Source organism: Vombatus ursinus, unplaced genomic scaffold (assembly GCF_900497805.2).
Source record: "Vombatus ursinus unplaced genomic scaffold, bare-nosed wombat genome assembly UNPS02008961.1, whole genome shotgun sequence".
Lineage (NCBI taxonomy): Eukaryota > Metazoa > Chordata > Mammalia > Diprotodontia > Vombatidae > Vombatus > Vombatus ursinus.
The window spans coordinates 14,581,058-14,604,807 of NW_020948739.1; the positions used below are offsets into that span (position 1 = coordinate 14,581,058).

At 35.8% G+C, this 23,750-nt stretch overlaps 1 protein-coding gene across 2 annotated transcripts in view; it reads right to left on the reverse strand.

Moving 5' to 3' along the window:
- Positions 1 to 23,750, reverse strand: part of ANGPT1 (angiopoietin 1) — a 321,756-nt gene that overhangs the window by 25,367 nt on the left and 272,639 nt on the right. For both annotated transcript variants that reach the window (XM_027849877.1, XM_027849876.1), the window contains exon 8: positions 12,521 to 12,651. In XM_027849877.1, the coding sequence (XP_027705678.1) occupies positions 12,521 to 12,651 (131 nt within the window). The remainder of the gene's footprint in view (positions 1 to 12,520; positions 12,652 to 23,750) is intronic.

Genomic DNA, 23,750 nt, shown 5'->3' on the forward strand with positions numbered 1-23,750 from the left:
ACTTAGTTAAAAGGTTTGTTTGTTTTCTCATCTCTTTACTAAATTTCAATGCCCTCTTGGATACATTTATTTTATCCTTTCTCCTCTGAAAACATTATTTTTAGTGGAAATCTCTATTTGTCTCTCACAAAAACAAGGCAATCATTTTACTTCCTAATTTATGTTGTTCTTTGAACACAATATTTCATCTTACATCTCAGTGCCTTTATGCTGGCAGTCCCCATGCCTGTAATGCTCTCCCTTCTCACTTCTGCCTCTTAGTTTACCTGGATTCTTTCAAGATTAAGCACAAATCTGAACTTCTGTTATGAGGCCTTCCTTCTCTCCTCCTCTTATTCTCCTAATCTATTGACCTCTAAGTCTATCTTCCATTTGCTCTCTATATATTGTGCGATTGTGCCTTTATATATTGTCTCCCCCATTCAGCTAATGAGCTATTTGACTAGAGGGGCTATTTTTGTCTTTCTTTGTTTCTCCAGCACTTATCTCAATGCTTGTCACATAGTAAGCACGTAATACATGTGTATTTATTGACTGACAAGAAATAAAAGGAAGATAGAAGCTGAGTAGTTCTCTTTTTGCCCTGTCATATGAAAGAATTTGTCCAAAGGAATGAATTTTCAAATTCTCGTTCCTACTATAACAGAGTTGTTGGTTTTTTTTTTTCTTGGCACTTTCACAAACCTCCTATTTTCTGAACCAGTCTTGACATTCCTCTTACATGTTTTTGCCACAGTTTTATTTTCTTCCTTAATTATATAATTCTCATTTGACGTTTTATATGTCTGTTTTTTAATCTGAGCTCATTTGTGAGCTTCCTATGTGGCTACCTTGGTTTATTTAAATACCTTCCCTTTTTCTTCCTCATCAAGAGAACATAATTACATACTGAGGATTATGTTTGTTTAGAGACTCCTACACTTGTGTCATTTTCTAAAGTGTCCATTTTTCTCTATTCTCTGAACTTTTTGAAATAAGCTTTTCTAAATTCTAAGATAATAAATTGTATTTCTAAATTGATTTCTGGTTAATGAAGTACTTTCATCACAATCTTGTTCAATTATTATTCTGGGCCAAGATGGTGGATTAGAGGGAGCAACCTAGTAAAACTCTCCTAACATTCTTCACCAAATAACTTTAAAATAGCATCTCAAGTTGAATTTTGGAGCATCAGAGTGAACCAAAGGTCAGGGTGAGACATTTTTCCAGCCTAAGAAAACTTAAGAGGTTAGCTGGAGAGGTCTTCGACTCTGAGGTATTGGTCAACCCAGAGCACAAGTGGCAGCAATACTGCCTGCAGGCCTTGAAGCCAGCTTCGATAGCAGCAGCAAAAGCTTCAGGAGCTCTCAGTCCTGAGATGGTAAGGGGGCCTGACAACTGGTCAGAAAAGGAGTACAGGGGACCCTTTGCTGGCATTGGGTGCAGCTAGTGCTAATTGGCAGCTCTATTGCCCATAGACAGTTCTAGGTCATAGTTCCAGTGTGAAGAGGGGTGCTTGTGGTTGGTCACAAGGAAGCAGGGGACCTGGTCTCAATTCCAGATCCAAGACATAGCATTTGCAGCAGCAGGGGAATAGAAAGGGTAAAGACCAGAGCATAGAATAGAAGAACACTGACCATCTCTTTCCCTGAATTTCACCACCTTGGGAATACTGGAAACTTACAGATCCCCAGAGATAGCTCTGAAAACAGTTGCATGGAAAAGGCTGAAGCTTGGCACAATGCCTTCCAACCCCCAGGTGAGCAGGGCCCAACTTTAACATAAAGTCTAAAGTCAAGAAATAGCCTGGGAAAATGAACAAACAACATAAAAAGAGCATACCTATAAAAAGTCATTAGAAAGGCAGGGAAGACCAAGACATCAATTCAGAAAACAACAATATGAAAACAGCTACAAGCAAACCTCAAAGAAAAATGCTAATTGGACACACATTCCTAAAAGAGTTAAAGAAAGAGATGGTAGAGGAAAAATAGGGAAAGAAGTGAGAGAGATGTAAGAAAATTATAAAAAGAGAATTAACAGCTTGGTAAAAAGAGGCACAAAAATGCTGAAGAAAATTACCACTTAAAAAAAAAAGAACTGGCCTAAAGGTAAAAGGAGCACAAAAATTCATTAAAGAAAAGAATTCCTTAAAAACCAAAATATACCAAATGGAAAATGAAGTACAAAAATTCACTGAAGAAAAGAACTCCTTAAAAATTAGAATTAGGTAAGTAGAAGCTAATGATTCCACAAGACTTCAAGAAACAGTAAATCGAAGTCAAAAGAATGAAAAAATTGAAGAAAATGTAAAATATCTCATTGGAAAAACAACTGACCTGGAAAATAGATCACAGATAGATAATTTAAGAATTATTGTACCGCCTGAATTCCATGATCAAAAACAGAACCTAGTCATTATATTTCAGGAAATTATAAAGAAAAAAGGATAAATCAGAAATTGAAAGGATCCATCAATCACTTCTGAAAAGAGATCCCAAAATGAAAGCTCCCAGGAATACTATAGCTAAATTCCAGAGATCCCATGTCAAGGAGAAAATACTGAAAGCAGCCAGAAAGAAACAATTTAAATATGATGAAGCTATAGGTAGGATCACACAAGATTTAGTAGTTTCCATGTTAAAGGAGCAGAGGGTTTAGAATATGATTTTCCAGAAGGCCAAAGAGCAAAGATTACAACCAAGAATAATCTATCCAGCAAAACTGAGTATAATCCTTCAGGAGGGAAAGTGGATACGAGTGAAATGAAGGACTTTCCAGCATTACTGATGAGAAGATCAGAGCCAAATGGAAAATATGATATCCAAACACAAAACTCAAGAGAAGCATAAAAAAAGTAAAAATTAAAGAGAAATAATATGAGATTCAATAAAGTTAAAATGTTTACATTTGTATATAGGAAAATGATACATGTAATTCATTTTCACATATATACACACACACATATGTATGTATGTGTATGTATACACACACACACTCACACACACACATACAGAAACCCAATAGGGAAATAGGAGGGGAAAGAGATAAAGGAAGGGGGAGTATGATAAAAGGGAAGGCAGATTAAAGGAGACAGTGGTCAGAATAAAAACAATCTTTTGAGGAATGAACAGGGCAGAGAGAGAGAGAGAGAGAGAGAGAGAGAGAGAGAGAGGAAGAAACAGGAGAAAATAGAATGGAGACAAATACACATTTAGTGAATGGGATTAGCTTATCCATAAAACAGAAGTGGATAAGAGAATGGGTTAGAAACCAGAATCCAACAATATGTTCTTTACAAGAGGACAAGAGACACATTTATGACAGAAAGACACACATAGCATCAAAACAAGGGTTGGAGCAGAATCTATTATGTTTCAGCTGAAGAAAAAAAAGGCAGGAATAACAATCATGATCTCAGACAAAGCAAAAACAAAAACAAACTAATTAAAAGAGATAATTTCAGAAACTACATTTTTGATAAAAGGTATCATAAACAGTGAAATAGTATCAAAAATTTTATCAAGTTTCTCTGATAAAGGCCTCTTTTCTCAAATATATAGAGAATTGAATCAAATTTATAAAAATAAAAACCATTCCCTAATTGATAAATTGTCAAGGGTTATGAACAAGGAGTTTTCAGAAGAAGAAATCAAAGCTATATTTTTCATATGAAAAAACCTCTACATCACTATTGGCTGGAGAAATGCAAATTAAAACAACTCTGAAGTACTACTTCACACCTATCAGAAATGACAAATGCTGGAATGGATGGGGGAATATAGGTACACTAATGAACTGTTGGTGGAATTGTGAATTGGTCCAACCATCCTGGAGAACAATTTGGAACTACACTCAAAGGACAATATCTTTTTGTGCAAACCCTTGACCCATCAATGCCACTACTAAGTTTATAGTAGATCAATGAAAAAGGAAAAAGACCCATATTTACAAAAATATTTGTAACAACTCTTTTTTGTGGCAGCAAAGAATTGGAAATTGAGGGGTTGTTCATCGATTGGAGAATGTCTGAACAAGTTGTGGCATATGATTTTGATGGAGTACTATTGTGCTGTAAGAAATAATGAGGAGGATGGTTTCAGAAAAAAAACACATGGGAAGACCTATATAAACTGATAAAGAGAACAGAATCAGGCGACCACTGGACACAACAACAATATTGCAGTGATCAACTGTGAAAAACTCACTATTCATTGATATAATGATCCAAGAAAATTCCAAAAGACTCATGATGAAAAAATTCTATATACCTCCAGAAAAGAACTGATTGACTTAGACGGCAAACTGAAGTATAGTTTTCTCACTTTCTATATTTTCTTGCTTTTTTTCAATATGGCTAATACAGAAATATGTTTCCATGATTTCACATGTATAATTGATATCATATTACTCACCTTCTTAGTGGATGGGGGAAGGGCAGAAGGGAGGGAGGAAATGTGAAACTCAAGTTTTTTTAAAATGGTAAAAAATAAATATTGAAGTAAAAAAAAGTATAATTATTTTGATTTTACAAGTGAGAAACTGAGTTCCAGAAAACTTAAATGACTTGTACAAAGCCATAAAGCTAATAGATGGCAGGAATGGTACTCACATAGAGATCTTTTGATTCCTAGTTCAGAATTCTTTGTATATAATTATATATAATAAATATGTCGCCTAATTATATTTGATCATGGGGGTGTTTGAAAATGCCCAGTCTTCATTTTTTCACTATTATTAACTCTATGACAACATTGCTTTTCCCTAAGGTTTCCATCACTTTCATGGTACCAACCAATTATTTCTTGTTCATTAGGATTAAATCCAGAGGAGCTGTTCCCTTCATTACTTTCTCTCCATGTTTTGACAGATGAAAACTGTCAGCAAGGTGAGCCAAGAATCCATCAAATGTTCTACTTTTAACATCTTGGAAGTTCTAGATTAGTGTAACAAATTAATTTGTGGTTTTGTCCTCTGTCCTTTGATTGCTTTGAGAAATAGTCCCCAGTAAACTAAGAAAACTTTCTTGTGTTATTCAACATTGTTGACTTATGAGAAAAAAAGACAGAATTTTAACCACAGTGGAATCCTTTGGCAAAAGATTTTTTTAAAGCTTGTATGCTATGTACTAAAAAAGGAAATTGCATATAAAGAAGGCTGAGAAGGTAAGGAATAGAAAATGATTTAGTGCTATTTCAGTTTCTCCCTAAGAAGAAAAAAAATAGCCCTGTACCACATATTAACTTGCTTTTTAATCAGGGAAATTTGTGGTAAATGTGTCACTATCAAAATGTTACAGGCTAATTCTATTTTTTTTTCTTCATGACATTGTTGGTGTAAACCAAATGAAAAATTAGGGTCAGTAATAGCCAAAAGGATTGTTTTAATTCTTCATTTTCTATTTGATTTTTCACTTTAGGTTTAGAATGAGCTCTCTTAAACAAAGAGAATTTTCCCCTGAAATCTCTCCTCAAATTCTTCTCTCCAACCAAAGAAAAGTACAAATTTTCTGTATAGTTCTTTTTAAAAATGGAAAAATGAAAGTAGAAACTTGTACATTTTCTCACAGTCAATGAGTCAGTCACAGAGCATGGAGTTCCTTGGCTGCAAGGCCTAACCCACTAAGTCATGTCTATTTTATGACCAATTAAGGAGTCAGTTAAGCAGAAAATATCTGAGGCAATTTAGACTCAAGCACCAGACTGCACAAACAGTAAATGTTTTCATTTAAAGAAATTTAAAAAGAATTTTTAAAATGAATTGAAAATCTGTTGGTTTATGGTGGGTCAACTTAGACTACTGAATTTCTGCACTAGAAGGCCCCTCAATGACTACTCAGTCTAAGCCATACCTAAACAAGAACCCTCTCTGCAATTTATCAAGTGGCCCCTTAGCCTTTTCCTGAAAATTTCCAGAGCCAATGGGTTAGGGTGAGGAATGGTACAGAACATTGTATTTTAGAACAGCTCTAATTGTTAGAAAGTTTTTCTTAACTTCAAGACTAAATCTGCCTCTCAAACTTCTTCCCATTCATTGCTCCTAGTTTTGTGCTCTAGGGTGAAGCATATTAATCTATTCCTCTTCTACATGCTAGCCCTTCCAGCTTCAGTAGAAATCAATCATTCTACTAAACAACTTGGAGTAAACTTCTGGTGCCTCCATTATTTTTATAAACTTATTTTTTATTAATATCTTCTGCTTTTACAACACATTCATTTCTGACTACATATCTCCCTCTTTTCTCAAATTTTAGCCATCCTTGGTGATAAAGATAAACTAAGAGTGAAAAAAAAGAGGTTTAGCAAAATTGACCAACATATCAACAATATCTAAGAGCCTACACAATATGCCACACCCAGTGTTCCCTACACTGCAAAGAAGAGAATGGAGAGAAAGTCCATTTAAAAAAAAAAAAACTTCTCCCGGATCAAGTTTAGTTACTGTAACTGAGGGATTTTATTCTTATGGATGAAAATTTAGAATTTGGATGAGGAAAGAATCATTAATCTCAATGATGTTTTCATTTCTCAAAAGTTACAGAGATGACCTCACAAAATTCAGTAAGAGTCTATGTATTCAAGCAGATCACCTCATCTTGATACTATCAGTAACATTGAACAGACTTAATCAGAGCCTTAGAGCCAAATGGGACCTTAAAACCATCAATCTTATCTAGCCCCCTCTCTCCAAACAAGTCAATGTTATCACTATAGAGGACAAGTCAGGTTTGTTACTCTTCTTGAAGTTCTCCAAGGGGATTCTACAACCTCCCTTGATATCTCTTTCCAGTATATAATCCCACATTAGAATTAAAGAAGTCCCTCCTTATGTACAACTGAATTATTCTTCTGTTTTCCTTTATATTTTATTAGCTACATCTTACAAAAATAGGACCTCGAAGGTCTCTTCCAGCACTAATTCAACAGAACTATGATTATAAATTGAGAGCTAGAAAGGATTTCAGAGAACATCTAGTCTAGGCCCTTATTTGATAGATCAGGAAAATGAAACTCATAGAGATAAAGTGACTTGCCCAAGGTCACACAGCTAGTAAGTGTCCAAGCTGGCACTTGAACCCAGATCCTTTGACACTAAGTCAAAGCTCTTTTTTCATACCACATGATATCTGACTGAGGAACCATTGGTTACCAGTTACAATGCATAGTTACATTGCAAAAATTGTTTTAAACAAAGAATCAGTTCAAATATGGGAAAACAAAGTAAAAGGATAAATTGGATCATTAGAGTAAGAAATGTCATGGAAGAAAAATTTGTCAAAGGATAATGTGGCCTCTCTGTGTAGGAAAACAGAAAGTGTATTCCAAGTGAAACTTAGGTTACCTAGTCTGTCAGTTGAAATTTTTCTCTTATGCTCACCAGAGTTTAGGATTTCCAAATTCCACATTTTAGCTTTGGGGTGTGACTAGTTTTTCAAGACCTGGATTATTTCAAAAGGATATTTGATAGGGAAATGGTGTATATATTACAAAAACACATTTACTTATACCATTTCAGCACATACAGTAAGTGGAAAATTTCTCTCCTGCTCACATGTCTTTAGTGAGTGAGTAAGAAGCTGGGCCAAATAATAATTATGAATGTAAAAAATTATGGAATTCAATATTCACAAGGAGGAATAAAAGCACAAACTCAAACTCTAGATTTTTTTTTTATTGATGAGTGAAAGGTTAGTATTTTCTTTCCACAGTTATTTCTACCCTCATTAGTAAAGTTTGGGAAGGTGAACTTAATAAACTCGAAGTGAGCGAAAGAGGGTAATTTGGAAAACGTTGATTGCCTTTTACTTCGTTGTGTATAATTTATTGAGTAGATAAATGATCATCTTGTATGTGTTAAAGGCTGACTATGTTCAAGGCACTGTCCTAAGTTCTAGGGTTACAAAGAAAGGCAAAAACAATCCCTTCCCTCAAGAAGCATACATTCTAAAGGAAGAGACAACATATAAATTCAAGATATATAAAGAGTAGAAGGAGGGTGATCTCACCAGAGGAAGGCTCTAGCAGCTGGGCCAACCTGGAAAAGACTCCTATAAAAGAGGTCATTTGAACTTGAAGCCTTGAAGTCTTGAAAGAAGATAGTTGGTCAATAAACATGTATTAAGAGCCTGTTCTATGTGCTAAGCATTGTTGAGAAAAAGAAAGGGAAGATATTTCCTGCTTTTAAGGAGATTACAGTCTAATGAAGGAGTGACATATAGACAATTATGTACTAACAAGACATATACAGGATAAATTGAAGATAACAAAAGGAAGTACTAGAAATAAGGGGTATCAAGACAGGCTTCTTGTAGAAGAAGGGATGTGAGCTGGGGCTAGAAGGAAGCTAGGGAAGTCAAGAGGCAGATATGAGGAGGAAGAATATTCCAGCAATAGGAGACAACCAATGAAAATGCCCTGAGTCTGAAGATGTACTGTTTTATGTGACAAACAGTAAGGAGGGCAATGTTACCATATTGCAGAGTAAATGGTGAGTATAAGGTGTAAAAAAGACTGGAAAGATAGAGGGGGAAGATGTGAAAGGCTTTGAATGCAGAACTGAGGATTTTAGATTTGATCCTAGAGGTAATTGTTGTTATTCATCCTTCGTTTTCAGAGGACCAGTGACATTACGGGTGATGTCTTGATTTGTGCACGAACTAGATTTAAGTAAGGCAGAGTTATGCACAATTATCAGCCTCATTCTTTCTTCCAGAGTCATTGGAGTCCAGTGGTAAGGCAAAAGTCAAGACAACTGGTGATGGGCCGGGATACAGTCAATGACCTTGGCATCTTTGATGTCTGACCAATCTCAAAGTGCTCCACAGTGCCTGCTTCAGCTGCCTTCATTGACTTCTTGGAGCCACAGGTGAGAGTCAGGTGACAGGTGAACACCAAAGGTAGATAAGCAGCCCTAAAAAGTGTTCAGCAGGCTCTCATACCAGAGTTGCTAGTCCTCCTTGAACATTTCATACACCCTCCTGGAGGAATAAGGGGCCACTGGAATTTGTTGGGGAGGAGGAATTATATCTATGCTTTATGATTTTGACAGCTGAATGGAAGATGGACTGTAGTGGGGAATGAATTATGGCAGGTATGAATCAGCAGGAGGCTATTTTAATAGTCTGGGTGTAAGATGATGAGGGCCTCCACCAGGGTGGTAGAAGTGTCGTAGTACAGAATGGAGCTTAAAAGAGAAATGTTATGAAGGTAAAATCTATAGACCTTAGCAAAAGATTAGATATATGAAGTGGAAGAAACTGAGGAGTCAAGGAAGATGCCTAGGTTGAGAGCCTGGATGACTGGGAAGATGGCAGCCTTTGACAATAATAGAGAATTTAGGAAGACGGCAGGGTTTGGAAGAAAAGATGAGTTCAGTTTTGGATATATTGAGTTTAAGATGTCTACAGGACATCCAGTTCAAGAAGGCCAATAAGCAGTTTGAGATGTGAGACTGGAGGTCAAAAAAGATTTTGGGGCTGGATAAACAGATTTGAGAACTATCAGCATAGAAATGATCATTGAATCCGTAAGAGCTGATGAGGTCACCAAGTGAAAGAGTAAAGAAGGAGAAGAAAACAGGGCTCAGGACATAGTCTTGTGAGATGCCCATAGCTAATGGGTATGATCTGAACTAAGATCCAGGCAAAGGACACGGAAGGAGTAGTCAGATGTATAGGAGGAAAAGCAAGAGAAAGTAGTGTCATGAAAGATAGAAAGAAGAGAGTATCAAGAAGAGGGTGATTGATTTTAAAAAAGAGGTGGGGATAGAGAGTATTTCATGCAAGGAGGCAGTAGAGTTAGCCAGTATAAAGTCACTGAGATGAGAGATAAGAGTCTCAAGCGCAATGAACAATAAAATGGGCTAGTATGGATGGATTGTAAAATGCATTGTTGGGACTAGAATGTAAGAAGATTGGGCAGGTAGGAAGGGACCAGGGCATCAAGTTTTAAATGCAAACTAAATGAATTTATATTTGATACTGGAGGTAATAGGGTGTCTGGAGTTTACCGGAGTTTACCAGTTTACCAGAAGGAAGGAGGGAAGTAGCATAAGACTTGCACTTTAGGAAAATCACTATGGTGAATGTTTGGAAAATGAATTAGAAAGGGACATGGTTAAAGCAGGGAGAGCAATTAGAAGATTATTGCAATAGTTCAGGCAAGAAGAGGTGACCCAGGGCCTTTCTACTGTTAGTGGAAAGAAGGAGATATTTACAAGAGATGTTATGAAGACAGAAATGACAAAATTTGGCAACTGTTCAAATATGTGTGGTGACTGGGAGTAAATTGTTGGGGAGGTACACTAAGGTTGCAAGTCTGAATAACTAGGAGGATGGTGATACATCAACAGTAATAGAAAAATTAGGGAAAGGGGAGATAGACATAATGAATTATATTTAGGGCATATGGACTTTAAGATGCTTACTGGATATCCAATTTGAAATGCCTTTTGGACAGTAGTGATAAAGGACTGTAGGTATCTGGATAAATATAAACACACACACATACACGCACAAATACATACACGTCCACACGTATGTGTACATATACACATATGTGTACATATGTGTATATGTACATACATACATATGTATTACAGAGATGGTAAAAATGGTAATTGAACCCATGGAAATGGGTCAATCACTTATGATGATGAAGAAATAAGACATATTTTAATAAAAATGGATAGTAACAGAAAATCAAGATCAATTTCAAGCCTTTTCCTTATGTTCGCGTCTTTATTTGAAAAAGGAGATAATACAATTGAACCTCCATTCAAGAAAAAAAAAAGTTAACACCTGCCCTGTTATTTGGTTAATCTACTCTGAAATTCATTTCTCCGTAGAGATGTGTGGTAACTTCAGGGCTTCCACCTTAAACCTGCAGAGTGCCCTCACCTTAGAGGACATCCACAAATACTTGTTTATTTCTTCCTCACATCCAGGTGAGGTAGGCAAAAAAAGGTATAATTAGGCCTATTATGGATTACAGATTTAGAGAAGGAGGGACTTTAGTCTGAACCTCTCCAATTTTACTGGTGAGAAAAAAAAATGAACTTTAGATAGACTTTCCCCTGGTCATGTGGCTTTTAAGTGGGAGTGTTCAGTCTCCAATCTAGATTTTTTTTAACTCCAAATGAAAACTATGGAGGAGATGAAAATGTACTTCTTGTAATGGAAACAGTATGTGGCTTCAAGATACATATTTAACTTTATAGTGGTCATTTTAATCAGATCATAGCTTCATATAGAGAGAGTAAGAGGTGACAGATAAGAAGTCAGGAAGACTGGGGTTTCAACTCTGTCTCTGATAATTTACTAGCTGTGTGGTCCTGGGTAACTTATTAAAACTTTTTGCTTCAGGCAGTCCCTAGGATTTAAGAACTAAATCATTAGTGACTTTCAGTCTTAAGTGGTCTAGGGAGTTTCCACAATAAGGATTCTCCTAATTGAGGAAATCACAGATTCTTTTCCTGTGATATACTGATGTACAAAGATACCCCCTAGGTGATTTGGCACTCTGTATAGTAACTGGCAATTACAAGGTTCAAGAATAGAATGGTTAGGGCAAGGCAGTGTGATGAAAATATGCTGCAGTGTATGCACCATACAGTAACTGCACAAGCAGAGTATGAGGGTGCCTATGTGGTGAGGTCTTTCACATAATAGAGAGACCCCACCTCCTTTCCACTCCTAAATAGTGAGGATGATAGCTTTGGCTTAGGGCTTTGTCCCCTTAATTAAATTGTCATTATTCCTGGGAGGAATAACAGGTTAACCCCTATCAATCATTTATTTATACCTCAGTGGACATGAGTTTATGGTATAATTTTCAGAGAGCCTGTTCTTATTGGAGAGAGGAGAGAAAATAGGAAATGTACCTGGGTATGAAGTGTTGGATAGAGAAAGAAGGGGAGAAAGGCATTAGAAGTGAGTAAGAACCAGAGACAGGAAAGATTATGCTTTCTCACTACATAAACAATTTTGAGTACAGCTAGCTTTGCTTAGCACCCATCTTCAGGTAATTTTTTGCCTCTTCCTACTTGCCATGATCTAATGTGCTATACAGCTCAGCAACCTGCATTCCCAGAATGGCTGACTCAACTTCTATGACATGTGGTCTCATCATATATTCATTATTCCTGTTACTCCATTTTGACAGATTCATTCAAAGAGTTTTAAGCCCTACTGACTTCTATCCAAGGATCTTAATGCATCTTATAAATTGCAATTGACTTTTTTAAAAAATTGTAGCATCTGTATGAACACTACTGACATTATTCAAGAACCAGAAAATAAAGGTCAGAGAAACTCAGAGATTTATTTTATGTCATTCTTAGAGTATAATGGACATAGGAAAAAACATTACTTTGGATACAACTCTCCTAACAATAATCTTGTTCAAGAACACATGGCGAATCATTAGAAAGAGCCAAGAACTGACCTAAGGAGACATGGTTTCCAGTTTCCTGACCAGAAAACCACATCCCTTTCTTACCAAGTCAATGGAACATTTTTAGCAAAATCCTTCATAGGACTTACCTCCCGTTAGCATGACAGCACATTTGCACATACAGTTGTCATTATCAGCATCTTTCGTGCTAAAATCAGCACCATGTAGGATCAGACTACTCTGTTTTCCTGCTGTTCCACTGTGGCCCTTTAAATACAACCTAAAGTTGGAACAAAGAAAAATCAAATAAAACTTTCAACCCAACACAACCCTTGTCATACTGATGACTGATTACATGCTTCAATTTTTCTCTTCATTTCCTTTCTGCTCTGAAACAGAAGGACAAGCACACCTCATTCAGATCACCAGCAGACCAAATGTAACGCAACATGATAAGAATAACAACAATATTAATAACAGTAACAGCTTTGGAAATATTCAAAGTTCTTTTAATAACACCAAACACATCCCTGAAACAAAGATCCATATTTTAACTCTCATATTCTAGCAGTATTGTATGTCTTTGAGTCAAGGAACATGGCAGTTTCCAAAGAATTAAAATGAGTATCACTCAGAAGTCAAAGGAGAAGTGCACAGAGGGTATGAGCAGACTGTGACCCATCTCAAAGAATTGTGAAGAACCCAGATTCACAGCTGCCATCAAATAAATGTGTTATCTGAGAATGAAAAATAACCAAAGGATAGCTTACATGTATTACTGTTATCCTTGCTATGTTATGAGAAAGTAAAGAAGGGTAGGAGAACCACTAGTGGAGAATTTAAGGGAGGACATGGACCAGAGTTCTACAGGATGTGCAGGTATAGATGGCTTACTATTTGTGTCACTGAAGGAAATAACCACATTGATGATATTTCAGAGCCATGTTATTATTTGAATGATAGTTAAAACATCTCATTACCTGGTAGCCAATTTTGCTATGATATGCTTGCCTTTGTCCTTTGCTGGCCTGGCCCTTGTATAACAGCCACATAATCTGTTACCAGCACTGTACTCAAAGCCTTTGCTCCTTAGTAGAACCTACCAGAATTTGTACAAATATAACATTTGAGTACTTATGGTTACACCCACACCACACCAAAGTAACATGAATATATTAGGTATCATAGTAGGAGAGTAAGACATACCATGATATATTGGATAGAGAGCTGGGCTAAGAGTAAGGAAGATTTGAGTTGAAGTCTTGCCTATGGCTGTGTGAACATGGGCAAGCCACTCATCCTCAAAGAGCCCCAAGCAGTTATCTAAGACTATAAATTGAAGAGCAGTTGGAATAGAGGGAGTTTCTTCAGGAGCATTTCTATGTTCCAATGAAATCATAGATCTATCACATTCCTTTCCACCCCTTTACCAAAAATAACAGCTTTATGAAATTATACAGCACTTGATAAACAGTTTAATATATTCTTATTGATAGATTCTTTTTCTTAAATCCTAATAATATCCCTTCTCTGCCCCTCCCAGAGAGCCATTCCATATAACAAATAGTATATTTTAGAGAGTAAAAAAATAATACAACTGATCAATATATTGGAAAAAGTCCAAAAACATGTGAAATGGCTAACATCTGTGGATTTCCCACCTCCATGAAGGAATGGGGTGGTATTGGGGAGCATGGATATCCTCTCACATCTCTTCATTTGAGTCTTGTTTGATCTTTATAATTTTGTTACATTTACTTTGGATTTTTTGGTGTGTCATTCTTTCCATTTACATTGTTGTACTTTTATTGTCTTGACTCTGCTTATTTCACTCTGCATCAATTCATATAGGCATTTCCTTGCTTCTCTGTATTCATCATATGCATCATTTCTTATAGCACAGTAATATTCCATATAATATTCAGGTACCATAATTTGTTTAGCCATTTCCCCATTGATGAGCATCTACTTTGTTTCCAATTTGTAGCTATTTCAAAAGTGCTGCTATAAATATTTTAGATTTATGGGAGTTTTCTTCTTATTGATGGCCTCCTTGAGGTATAAACAGTCTCTGGTTCAAAGAGTATGGACACTTTAGTCACCTTATTTGCATAATTCTAAATTGCTTTTCAAAATGTTTGTACCATTTCATAGCTCCACAACAACATATTAGAATGCTTTTCATTTCACAACCTCTCCAACATTGACTATTGCCATCTCTGGTCATTTTCTTGTGTCAGTTTGCAAAGTCTGAGGTAAAACTCCATGATTATTTCTATTTGCTTCTCTTATTTTTAGTGATTTAGAACATTCTTTCATGTGGTTGTGTAGGTTTTGTAATTGTACTTTTGAGAACTGTTTGTTCATATGTTTTCATCATTTATCTATTGGGAAATGGCTATATGATATACATACATACATACATATATATATATACATACACACACTATATATATATATATAGCTTATCTATCTATAGTTTAGTTTATATACCTTAGATAACAAGATTTAGAGAAATTTTATACAAAGTGTTTTTCCTATTCAATCACTTCCTTTCTTATTCATGGATATTCTATTTTTGATAAACTCAACTATTAGTTGTTTCCTAAACTTTGTCCTCTGTGGCATCTGTACACACATTCAGACTGTCACTCGTGTTCCACAAAGGATCACAGATTTAGAGCTAGAAGGGACCTAAGAAGGTCATCCTGTCCAATTTCCATATTTTACAAAGTAACCTGATGCCTAAAGTGAAAAAAAATTGACTTGTTTAAGGCCACATAGATAATAAATGGCAAAGCTAGGATTTGAACCTTGATCCTCTGACTCAAACTACAGCTTGTTTTCCAGTGTACCATACTGCCTATTGAAATTCTATTCATCCTTCAAGATCCAGGTGCCACCAGGTTGACGAAACCTTCCCCCAGCCCAAAGAGTTCTCTGTTTCCACAAATTTTCTCATAGTGTTTTGTCTGAATTTCTACTCCATTCTTAGTGCTATTTTGTATCACATTCTTTTGTGTTTATGGTATATCAACCTGCTAAATGTTAAACTCTTTGAAGGAAAGGATTAAGCCATTCATTTTAAAGCATTGTTTATTTACTGTCTAGCACATTAAAAAGCACATAGTAGGTGCTAAATGTTTGTTGAATTGAATTAGTATGTCATTTCAAACCAAGATAGAGCACAAAAAAACCAGTAGTCTGACATGAATAATTTTTAAAAGAAAAATCTTGATTTATAATAAAAATAACCAGAACTTTAATTTCCAAAAAAGATGATTCATAGTTAAAGGGATGTATAATAAAATTAATAATTTTAAATAAAAATGAATTAATAAAAATTACTGATTATTTTAAATTGTTTATGAAGTCTGGATTGTGTGATTACAGATAGGTCTATTTGCATGTTCATGTCTCATGTTTCTTTTAAACGTACCATGCTAGAGAGGCATTTCAAAGTCATGACACAGCATTTCAAAATTGAAAACAGTCAAGTGATGAAGCATATGTGGAGGAAAAAAGCAGGAAAAGGAAAAGGCAAGACAATTGATGGAATGATTCTGTTGTTCTGTCCATTTTAAGTACTTGGCCTTTGACTCTCAGAGACTGCTTATGAAGTATGTGTGTAATTGTGTGTGTGAGTGTGTGTGTGTGTGAGAGAGAGACAGACAGACAGACAGACAGACAGACAGAGACAGAGCTTGTGTTGAAGAGAGGATCTAAGTGTTGATAATAGGATGTTTTCCTCTGAATCCATCTGCACACCATCAGTGTCAGTCTACCAGTCTTGGAAATTCTCCTATTGTTTGACTAGTATGGGCATTGGTGATTAATTTTCAGGAGGTTGGAGAGAAGATAAAGAACTATCTCTTTCCATTGCCTTCACTGTCTTCTCTTCCTTGTTAATTTCATTCACTCCTAGAGTTTCAACAACTATCTGCAAGTAGATGATATCCAAATGTCCACAACACACCTGGACGTTCCATCAGTATCTTTTGAGATGTTGCATACACAGAATCAGCATATACAGAATCAAGCCCATTCTATTTTCCCTGATAATTCTCCCTCTGATTTTGCTACTTTTGTCTGTGACACTGTCATCTTCTGTACATAACCTTGGGGTCCTCTTTTATTCTTTTATCACCTTTATTCCATATCTATTCCATTACAAGTCTTGTCAATCCAACCTTTTCCAAGAGCTTTCACTTTTTCTCCTATCCAAACGCTTACTAACTTGGCTGTTTTTAACTTTGAATACTGTGTTATACATTTAAAATGTCTCTCTAGGATGATATATTTAAAGGTAAAGTTGAACATATTCAAAACGACTTACAAATGTGTATACAAACATAATTTTATACCACTAGTGATTTTTCATTGGTGGTGAAGATCTTTAAAATATGAATTCACTTTTTTGTTAATTCAATTTTTGAGCATTGATTTCATGTCCCCTCTTTCTTATATCCATTGCTACCAACTTAATACAGTCATTCATTAACATCTGCTTGTACCATCATAATAGCCTTCAAACAGAACTTCTCTTCTTCACACTCTCTCAGCTCCAATCCATCATTCAAAACTTGGTCATAATAATATTCCATATGTAATAAGTTATTATGTTATTTTTCTCATAAATCATCAGCAGCTCCCTATTGACTACAAAATAATTTTCAAACTTCTCTTCCTGGAATTCAAGGTCCATTGCAATTTGATTTCATCCTATCTTTCTAGCATTAGCATTTATAGTTCTATTCCTAGTATTCATGATACTCTAACCAAAATGAACTATGGAGCCAAAATGAACATAGAATGTTCTATCACATCTCTGGGTCACACTGTTCCCTCTGCCTGGAATGACCTACCTCTTGCTTTTTGCTTGTTAGTATCTTACACGTTCTTTAAATTTCAAATACTACTTCTTCTAGGATTCATCCTCTCCTGATCTCTCCTGCCAAAGACAACCACCTCTCTCAGATGACCTATTGTTTGGGTCATGTGCCCCTCTAATGCACTTAGCGTGTTATATTGTGTGTTATAGCTATTTTGTTGATGGCTCATTTGCTCTACCTTAAGAACAAGGTCCATGTCTTACCTAACCTTTATATATTACTCACGACCTAACAGTGCTTCACACACAGTATGCAGATAAATGCATGTATTGTTATTGTAGTCTATTACTCTTTCATATTCAGAAAAGATAAAGCAAATTCCTGATACAAAAGATCAACAGTATTACCTTCACCTTGGTATTGCTGCATTCAATACATCTCCCAGATTTCTATCCAGCTACCCTTTCCTTTGCCAACTTAGTTGCCATCAGAAATTTCCCTCTTTACATCTATTTGCTTAATAAATTGCCTATCTCTGGCATATCCACAGATGAGCTCCACTCCCTATTACATTATCTAGACCTCCAGCAAACCATCAACAGGTCTGATCACTTAAGAAGGGAGCCCCAGAAATGATCTTTCAAAGGCACTACTGCATTATTAAGTTAGAGCAGATTTGCATATTTAATTCATGTCAGTGGATATATTATCTCATTCCCTTGTTTTTAAGAGATGAGTTGTATAGAAAATATCGTTGTACTTCATTTTTACTCTCATTTCAAGCAGTATCTTTGCTCTTATTGCTTACTACTGGGCTTCTATTGAATGCTGACGTGCATTTACCTAGTGAAGAACTCTCCAAGTGGAAGGTATTGAAGAGGGGGGAAGCTATGGACGAATGATTTAAATTTCCCAGAATATGTCTTTATTTACTAATTTATTTGAAATATTCTCATCGCCTAAGTACTAATCCCTGAATATGCATGCAAAACACAAACATTTTGAAGTTAAATCCAGTAGCTAAATTTATTTCTAAAGAAAAAAAAATACCTAGGGAGAGAATGCTAGACCAAAATAATAAGTACAATAACACTTCCATAAGGACACTTATAGAACAGAGAGAGAGAAAAAGAAAGATGCAAGACAATGACTCTTCATAGAAAACTTCACTTCTGGAAATATAGTAGACATTTAAGTATATAAAATGATAACTCCATTTGAATTTCAATGAAGTCACAATGTTACCCCATGGTATATGAATAGTAGAGGATTCTATTATTATTGCTGAGCTATTTATATAAGGGGAAACTTAAGGATGTGCTAGAGCCAGATCCAACCAGCTTGCAAGAATTGATTGTTAAATTATCAGGGTGAGCATTTACACCTCAGAAATTAGCAAATGTTATAAATCAGGACTTGAATTACTAACTTTTTGATCACTTTAAGAAATTGATGGAGAAAATGTTAACAATGCATATTGAACTGAAAAATGTGTCATGTCTACATTTTTTCTGAGGAGAGCTGGTTGTTAAACATTTACCAGCACACCATTTGGACACAGGCCTTGGATCAGTAATTCTGGTGAAGAAGTTCCCACTACCAATGTAGGTCAGCACCTTCTTTACAACTTATGGTCTTAGAAAAGGCTGTTATTTTTTTAAAGTGTTTGTGTGTGTGTGTGTGTGTGTTGGACCACTTTGGCAATTTAGAAGAGACTTTTGACCTTTTCTTAAAATAATAATTAAAAAATTAAGAATTTAAGGCAACAGCAAATTCTGGTTACAGATGAGTAGATGGATTTTTTCCCCTCCAAGTTCATAGAAACCCCTGAAATCTATCCAAAACCCTTAGCCCCTGGGTTAAGAATCCCTGTTGGAAGGTGTTGCCTATAGCCTTGTTGGCTTTAGTGACTTGCCTAGGGTCACACAGTTAATACTTAAACCAAGGTTTAAGGTTTCTGACTCTGAGCACTGCTCTTTATCAAACACTCTATGGTGTCTCTATACTGTCTACATATTTAGTGAATTATTTTTATAACAGTCATGAATTATCCAAGTTTATAATTACCCAGAACAAAACTTTCTGTCTAGGTATCTGATCCAGGTGAAATAACGGTCAAGTACAAGTATATTCCACTCTGTAATTGAAACAAAACTAAGATGATTCCCTACCTACATGGCATTAAATGCTGGCTAATTAGCAGAGCAGCAGGTCTGGTCATTGTTCCTAAAGCCTTTTCATGTATATTTAGATACCTCCACTATCTCTAGTTACTTAGTCCACACATCCAATATCCTGTTATATGTGGGGATGAAAAAATGCTCTTTAAATCAGACTGGAATCCATGAAATTATATGCCATTAAAAAGAATACCTTAGTAAAAATGTTTCTCCTCCACACTCTACATTTTTGAATACCCTTTTCCAGGCAGTGTAGACGTGGCTTAAGTGAAAGATGATGTGTTATGAGATAAAAACCACACGTTTACTCCAGAGCAAAGCAGTTGGCTTAACGACAGACAACAAAAAGAAGCTGCCAAAATTCTGCTATACACACAATTGGATGTGACCAAGCAGGCCGCCAAAAACCAGAATCATGGTATTTGACCCTTTCAACATATTCTTCCTAATTAAGAAAAAAAATATTTATGAGCAGTATAGGGCCAGCTTTTTTTTTTTCTCCACTAGTTTTACAAATTTAGAAAAACATATAAGGGAGGATATAACAGGAGGATATAACACATCCTTTCTTTCATGCATGAAATATAAAAGATGCAACTTGGCATTGTCACTACATATCCAGCCTGAGTCAAGAAGACCTGAGTTCAAATCCTGATTCTGATAGATAGTAGCTGTATGATCTTGAGCAAATCACTTTACCTCTCTGTGACTCAAGAAACCCTCTAATATTATAAATTGTAGAGCAGATGCAGCCTGTATTGGTACTTGGAGTGTCTTCATGGCAATCTCTATGCCACTGAAATAAGAGGCATGATCGAAATAGAAGGAAGCAAAAATGACAAGTATAGAGAATAAATCATCAAACAATTTTCAGGAAGAATTTCCCAATAGTGAGTTTGTAAAAGTGAAGATTTAGAGCTTGAAAGAACCTCAAAGATGTTCTAATCCAACTCCCTCATTTGCAGATGGGAAAACTGAGGACCACAGAGGAGAAGAGACTGTCCAAAGGCAAGATAGGGACTGGCAAGATTTGAACCCAAATCCTCTGTCTCCAAATCCAGTGCTCATTCCACTAAATACACTCTCCTAAGCTATTATGAATGAAATAGAGTCTTTTCAAATAAGTGAAGTATTTATCCTTTGGATAATACTTTTTTCTTTCTCTAAAACAATTAGCCTAACACCAAAATCCATTTCCCCCTGTGATCGTTCTCTCTACATTAAGGATTGCCACATTGCTCACATATTCACTTCTCTCTTGTACTCAGGGGGTAAAACTGTCCTTCCTTATCTGAGTCAGTGGGAGTTGTACGTATGACAAATTATGGGTTGGCTCTCACTCTTTCAAACAGTAGACAGATGCTCAAATATCTGAACTCCAAAGTCTTAGGTACTGACAAGTCAAGCAGATTTTTGCTTTAGCTCTGAGAACTCCCTCTGCTGCCATATGGAACTAGTTTATATTTCCTCACAATTATTTAAAGAAAATACAAAGTGACCTCCATGCTTCTCCTCCAGGGCCTGGTAGCAATGACTGATGCTGACAGGGCTTGGTGACACAGTCACTTAGAGATCCCTTTGTTTAGGAACATCTCTGTTCTCCTTGTGTCACAAACAGAGTGTGCCAGGCCCAAATAAGTGTAGAACACACGGCACTTTTCAAAACTGCAATTAAACAATCAAATTTTGTCCACAAAGAAGGAATGAGAAAATGCACCTTCATCCCTACACTGGAGATATGGGGGACTACAGGTACAGAACCTTTAACAGGCTGTCAGATTCAGCTGATGTGTCAGTTAATTTAGCTGAATTGCTTTCTGGCTACCTCCCACTTTCTTTTTTTTTCATTACAAGGGATGATTCACTGAGACAGGGGAAGGATCCATTCAGGAATGAAGATAATGTAAAAAAGATGTGAATACAAATTTTAAAATATTGGAAGTGGAAATTTGAAATGAAAATTTTAAAAAAATTACTTCTCCTGAAAGTATCCAAGGTATAGGTGTGTGTGTGTGTGTGTGTGTATGTGTGTGTGTGTGTGTGTGTGTGCATGTGTGTGTGTTGGATGGGACAAAGGGCACCAGTGTTTGTATTACATTAAAGTGTAGTTTTTTATTATTAGATTTTCTCTATTTCTAGGCAAAATACCATTGATTGGTTTGGTATCCTGGAGATTCTCATAAACCAAGTCAAGCTTTGAAAGAAAGTTACTAATCTAGTTCTGGACATCCATGGTTTTTAGCTAAAGTTTTAAATTGGGTCAAGGAAAGCCACTTTTTTTGGGAAAATGTATCTGTTCAAACTTTTATAATTATCTTAAGGACTTACTATGCTGAATCAAAATTGTGAGTGGATAATTTCAAGCATGAAGTCCAAATAAGGCCTCAGACACTTACTAGCTGTGTGACCCTGGTCAAGTCACTCAACCCTATTTATCTCAGTTTCCTCATCTGTAAAATGAACTGGAAAAGGAAATGGCAAACCACTTCAGTTATCTTTGCCAAGAAAAACCCAAAACAAGTCACATAGTCAGATGTGGCCAAAATGAGTAAACAAAAACAACAACAAAAACAACAATTTCAAACAGAAGTCTTAACTTCTAGGATCTTGTTAGCTATATATTTTACTGAGGGGAAAAGAAATTCACACTTCTACATCAGTAACTGCTTATGAAGCAAGATAATTTTCTTTGGACAAAGGACAAACAAATAAACCATAATCCTTACATTACCTAAAACTGTCCTTATGATAGTAGCTACAACCCTTGTGAATTGTTTATAGGTAAGAACTAGGGATAAAGATGATCAGTATAGAGAGTCTGATAAAGTATTCAAACATAATGAAATGATCATTTTTCAATTACTGTCCAAAAGAACAAGTTATTTAATTAATCTTCTCAAAAAGTAATGCTCTGCATTATGAGTAATATGAGGGATGGTATATTCTCTTTGCAATGTATTATGAGTAATAAAAATGAATGGCACATCTCTGCCTTATAGAAATTTAAAATCTTGCCAGAAAAACTGAGCTATTATAGCTTACATTTATATAACATATGGTAGTTTTCAGTATGAAATACATGAATGTGCAATAGATCTGTGATTTCATCAGCACCCAGTGTGGTAATTCCCTACCCCAAAGCAGATCAAAGCCTACTTATGACTCCATAGATAAGTCCTAGTAAGTGACCTGAAACATTTAAAGATAAAGTGACTTGGCTAATTTAAATACCTAGGAAGAATCAGGGGCAAGATTTGAACCTAGGTTTTCTTAAATCCAAAGTTAGCATTCTATGTCATGAGATAAATGGAGATAATGGAAGGCAGTAGACTTCCATCATTATGAAATCAGAGTGTCTTAGACTTGGAAGGGACCTCAGAGGCCAACTCTGACCTGAAGAAGAATTCTCAGTCTAGAACAAACCTACCCCAAGCTCATTTAGCCACTGCTTCAAGCCTCCTAGTGATAACGAACTCACTATTTTTCAAAGTTGCCCTCTTTACTGGTAGGTGACTCTGTTAGGAAGATTTTCCTTATATTGAGTCAAGTAACCTATATCCAAACTTCCACCCATGAAATCATGTCTAATGTAATTGAAAACAAAGACCTTCAATCACCTAGATCTTACATATCTTGTGAAAGATGTCTCATAATGAATCTCTTTAAGAGATTCTATAAGTTTAAGATGGGGTTTTAACATTTCATCTTTCCCATTAGTATCTGAGGTTAAAATCTACCACTGCTAGAGGTATGGACATCTTCTTGATGAATCACCAAATTTTACATACCTGACAAACTCTTTATGACCCCATTGGGATTTTTTTTTTTGGCAAAGATACTGTAGTGGTCCAGCTCATTTTACAGATAAGGAAACTGAGGTAAACAGGGTTCAATAACTTGCCCAGGGTCACATAGTTAGTAAGTGTCCAATGCTGGATTTGAACTCAGGTCTTCCTGACTCTAGGCCTGGTGCTCTATCCACTGCACCATGTAGCTGCCCCACTATAGAGCACAGCAAGGGTCATTTCCCCAGCAAACTTATGCAAAATGAAAAGATTTTAATTGTAAAACATAATCTGATTATTTGTAGATTATACAATTAAAAGAATAAATTCATCGTGTTTGAGTCATTTTCTGAAAAGGAAGAAGGTAGGTTTTTTTTCCCCAACATATAAAAGCAAAACATGACTTTACCACACAATAGTGCCCATATATTTGGCAAGATGTGTACCCCAACAAAGAAAAAAGTGTCTTGGTATGGAGATACAAAATGAGGAGAAGAATATGGCCCTTTCTGACCATAAGGGAGATAACTGAGCCCTGTTTAGTCACTTTATATCTTAATGAAATTACCAAAAATAACCAGA